At 40.7% G+C, this 5,000-nt stretch overlaps 1 protein-coding gene across 1 annotated transcript in view; it reads left to right on the top strand.

Annotated features, from left to right (window-relative positions):
- plbd1a (phospholipase B domain containing 1a) overlaps nt 1-5,000 on the top strand; it is a 21,735-nt gene that overhangs the window by 9,492 nt on the left and 7,243 nt on the right. The window contains exons 2-6 of the mRNA XM_056453006.1: nt 7-226; nt 1,415-1,498; nt 1,817-1,955; nt 2,161-2,301; nt 3,283-3,427. Coding sequence (XP_056308981.1) covers nt 7-226; nt 1,415-1,498; nt 1,817-1,955; nt 2,161-2,301; nt 3,283-3,427 — 729 coding nt within the window. The remainder of the gene's footprint in view (nt 1-6; nt 227-1,414; nt 1,499-1,816; nt 1,956-2,160; nt 2,302-3,282; nt 3,428-5,000) is intronic.

Genomic DNA, 5,000 nt, shown 5'->3' with positions numbered 1-5,000 from the left:
TTTCAGAGCTGAAGGCGACAGTTTATTGGGACGCGAGCCATAAGTCTGTGGTGCTGAAGCAGGGTGTCCTGGACCCAGCGGGCGCTGCTTATGGTTACTATGACGACGCTCTGTTGTCGACGGGATGGGGCGTGCTGGAGGTGCGAGCGGGATATGGGGACACACCACAGACTGATGACATCACCATGTTCACAGCCGGATACCTGGAGGGCTTCCTCACCGCACCGTAAGTGTGTATGTGTGTGTCTGTGCGTGTACTGGTTTATAAAGAGAACTGGTGTGCAGTTGTTTCCGTGAGGGTTGATTTAGGGTTAAGGTCAGGGCTTGGGCTAGGCCATAGACACTATCATTAACCTGATAGAAAAACAGCCTATGTAATGTCCTCACTAAGATAGGAAAACAAATGTGAGTGTGTGTGTGCAAGAGCAAGTGTGTGTGAAATTGCAAGTGTGTGCAAATTCATGTAAATTTGTATGTGTGTAAGTGTGTGAGTCTCGCCAAGTGTGTGAATGTGAGTTTGTGTTTGTGAGATCCTGTTATTTATCCCATTATAAGGATCGAATGTCCCCACTAGTATAGCAATACCAGTAAATTTTGACCTTGTTGGGACATCGTTTGGTCTCCATGAGGAAACGGCTGATAAATCAGACAGACTGAAGTATAGTGAAGATGTAAACGTGCAGATTGTTTGCTGTGAGGGTTGAGTTTAGGGGTAAAGTTGGATAATATCCACTAAAAACATCATTACAGCTGTGGAGAGAGAGCATAAAACATCAAAACCCTGCGTGCGTGCGTGCGTGCGTGTGAGATGCTAAAGGTCTGTAAACCCCATTTCATAAACCCCAGTTTTAAAATAAATCCGTGATTTAAGCCAGTGAAGTTGCTGAAGTACAGGACGGAAAATAACTTTGCCACTGCATAAGCACATTTACCCTTTAAATATGAGATCTCGCCTTACCTGAGAGAATAAATGAAGGATGTTGCAGACATGTAATGGTCAGAAGCAGCTTTACAAAACAAAAGTAGAGAAGATGATAGAAAAATGGTGAGATGAATGACTAACAGTGCAATTTGGAAACGTTGCTCATGTGTTGTAGCGCTGCTGATGTGTATCCCGGGCGCGCACGTGCATCTTCCTCTGCTGGTACAGTCGTAAACAAACACTTGTGATCAATGGAGTACCAATCGAGGTGTAAAATGTGATTATTGACTGATCTCCGGCTGATCGATGACTACATTATAAAAAAACTTACACAAGAAAATGACTCCAAGCTGAAATATTAGATCAGAATCAAATCTGAAATTTATTACAACAAAAAGATTTGTTGTGGGCTAAAGAGCAGGGTTTTTGGTGTTGGAAGGCAAAGTGTAAAGTGTGTTGATGATGATGATGTTGTGTGTGTGTGTTTTTCAGGCAGATCTTTGATCACTACACCAACATGTATCCGCAGATCATCCAGAGCCCCAAAACACTGATGGCGGTCAAACGCTTCATGGCGTGAGTGATTAACACACAGTGTGTGTGTGTGTGTTTGTTATATATGCATGTGTGCTCACTAAGGGTCTATGTTTGTGCTTGCTCAATGTATGTATGTATGTGTGTGTTCAGTCAGAGTGGGAGAGAGTGAGCGTGTATGTTGTTTGCTTGCTCTGTATGCATATTACAACTGTGTGTGTGTGTGTGTGTGTGTGTGTGTGTGTGTGTGTGTGTGTGTGTGTGTGTGTGTGTGTGTGTGTGTGTGTGTGTGTGTGTGTGTGTGTTCACTCTATTTGTGATGTGCACACATTGTTTTTGTTTGCGTGTGTGTGTGTGCAGTAAACAGGACGAGTGGAGCCGTCTGCAGGTGAAGCGTAACACCACTGACCCACTGTGGATTCACACTGGACTGATCCTGGCTCAGCTGGACGGACTGCAAGCTGGAGTCAACGAATGGGCCAAACAACACGGCCGGAAGGTGAAACACACACACACACACACACACACACACACACACTCACTCCAGTAATATGAGCTCAACAGCTGAATAGTTTCATCAGGGCTTTATTTATTTGCCGTCATTTATTGGGCTAATCATCATCTCTTGTAGCTGAGGTGTGTTTAGGTCAGATGTTTACATGTGTATTTGAGTGTGTGACCCTGCTGTTTATGTGTGTGTGTAGCCTCTATCTCAGTTTGCGGCTCAGTTTCTGAATGCAGTGGGTGATCTGCTGGATCTGATCCCGGCTCTGAGTCCAGGAGCGTCTACTGTTCGTCACCGCTATCCTGATATATCCATGGGGCACTGCTCTGCTCTCATAAAGGTGATGCACACACACATATATACAATGACCTGATGTCTCTACATGTATGAATGCATGAATCACTTCCTCATTTTTTTTAAATAAAGCATCATCTACGTATATTTTCCCACTGCTGTTGCTTGAATGTGCACTTGTACTGTTTATTACAGCTTCCTGCGTTTAAAACTGATAATGTACACACAAACTAATAATGATTGTTTCAAAGCAGCTTTACAGAAGGTGTACATTACAGCATTACAATCTAAATCAGAAAAGTGAAGGTTATTAGTTACCATAACTTTAACTAATTAACTAGTAACTAATAGCTTTTAACAGTTAAAGTTGTTATAAACATAGTTAACCTGCAGATATACGTGTGTATGTGATGCACTGAGTGTATGCTTTACTAAAAAGATGGGTCTTTAATCTAGTAGCCTTGGTTGCTGACATGGCAATAAATAAAAAAATACATTACATTAATCTAGTTTTGAATTGGGAGAGTGTGTCTGAGCCTCGGACGTTATCAGGAAGGCTATTCCAGAGTTTAGGAGCTATAAATGAGAAGGCTCGACCTCCTTTACTCGACTTTGCTATTCTAGGTACTACCAGAAGCCCTGAGTTTTGAGATCTTAAAGAGCGAGTTGGATTGTAGCGAGACAGAAGATAAACAGGTTAGATAAACAGGAGCTAGATTATTTAAAGCTTTATATGTAAGAAGCAATATTTTAAATTCAATACGAAACTTAACAGGCAGCCAGTGTAAGGAGGATAAAATTGGGGTGATGTGATCAAATTTTCTAGACCTGGTAAGAACTCTGGCAGCTGCATTTTGTACTAGCTGAAGCTTATTAATAGAGGATGCTGGGCAGCCAGCAAACAGTGCATTACAGTAGTCCAGCCTAGAAGTCATAAAAGCATGGACTAGCTTTTCTGCATCTGAGATGGATAGCATGCTTCGTAGCTTAGCGATATTTCTTATCTTATTTTGTCTATGTGTTTCAGATGCTGCCAGGCTTTGAGAACCTGTTGTTTGCTCACTCCAGCTGGTACACTTACGCCGCCACCATGCGCATCTACAAACACTGGGACTTCAGACTGACTGAGCCACACACCGCCACCGGCAAATTCTCCTTCAGCAGCTACCCCGGTACACACACATGCGCGGCTTTTTAGTTTTATTTTTCAGCAACTGACCGGTACACACACTCATGTTTTTGTTTTGTTTGTTATTTTCAGCAGCCACCCTAGTCAAGACAGTCTGTTTGATTTTATATTGTTTTCCAGCAGCTACCCCAGAACACTCATGTTTTTTATTATTTATTTAATATTATTTTTATGTTTTTCATTTATTTCATTTTTAATAATATTTTTACATTTAATTTATCAGGTTATTCTTTAAATATATTATTATGTAGCTAAATGTAATTCTCAGAGTATTAATATTTCTAGCATTTTATTTAGTTACTTGAGTACTTCAGTATTTTAACTTGTACACCAGGCATGTCCAAACTTAGTCCTGGAGGGCCGGTGTCCTGCAAAGTTTAGTTCCAACCCCAATCAGACACACCTGGGCTAGCCAATCAAGCTCTTACTAGGCTTTCTAGAAACATCCGTGCAGGTGTGTTGAGGCAAGTTGGAGCTGAAATCTGCAGGACACCGGCCCTCCAGGACTGAGTTTAGACACCCCTGTGGTACACCATACAGGTTCTAGTGTCCTTCCCTTTATAGGGATAAAAGAAAAAAAAATGGAAATCAATTGTTATAGAAATGTGGAAGATGGAAACCTCTTTCTCTTAACAATTAAAGGAGCAGAAAGGGACTATTTTATGGAGTAAGTGGAAAAATTATCAGACTCAGAGATAAATCAATGCTTTTTTATTTATAATTATATATATATATATATATATATTTTAATTTATTATTTTTTTTTTATTTATTAATCTGGCTGTTTGTTTTGGTACACTGGGTTTCATTAACTTCAAGTATAACATAATTTTTAAATTGTTGTTTAAAATGTAGAATATTTGTACTGTTTTGTAAATTGTTATATAAAAGCATATTTATTTAAAATGTTATTTTTTTATGTAATAATTATTTAAAGTATACAGGATAGTCTGAGATTATTTATTTATTTATTTATTTATTTATTTATATATATACATACACACACACACACGCACACATACTCACCGGCCACTTTATTAGGTACACCTGTCCAACTGCTCGTTAACGCAAATATCTAATCAGCCATTCACACGGCAGCAACTCAATGTATTTAGGCATGTAGACATGGTCAAGACGATCTGCTGCAGTTCAAACTGAGCATCAGAATGGGGAAGAAAGGGGATTTAAGTGACTTTGAACGTGACGTAGTTGTTGGTGCCAGACGGGCTGCTCTGAATATTTCAGAAACTGCTGATCTACTGGGATTTTCACGCACAACCATCTCTAGGGTTTACAGAGAATGGTCTGACAAAGAGGAAATATCCAGTGAGCGGCAGTTCTGTGGGAGCAAATGCCTTGTTGATGCCAGAGGTCAGAGGAGAATGGCCAGACTGGTTCCAGCTGATAGAAAGGCAACAGTAACTCAAATAAGCACTCGTTACAACCGAGGTCTGCAGAAGAGCATCTCTGAACACACAACACGTCCAACCTTGAGGCGGATGGGCTACAGCAGCAGAAGACCACACCGGGTGCCGCTCCTGTCAGCTAAGAACAGG

The sequence above is a fragment of the Danio aesculapii genome, chromosome 3, assembly GCF_903798145.1.
Source record: "Danio aesculapii chromosome 3, fDanAes4.1, whole genome shotgun sequence".
Taxonomy (NCBI): domain Eukaryota; kingdom Metazoa; phylum Chordata; class Actinopteri; order Cypriniformes; family Danionidae; genus Danio; species Danio aesculapii.
This window is presented reverse-complemented; position numbering and strand designations above follow the sequence as displayed.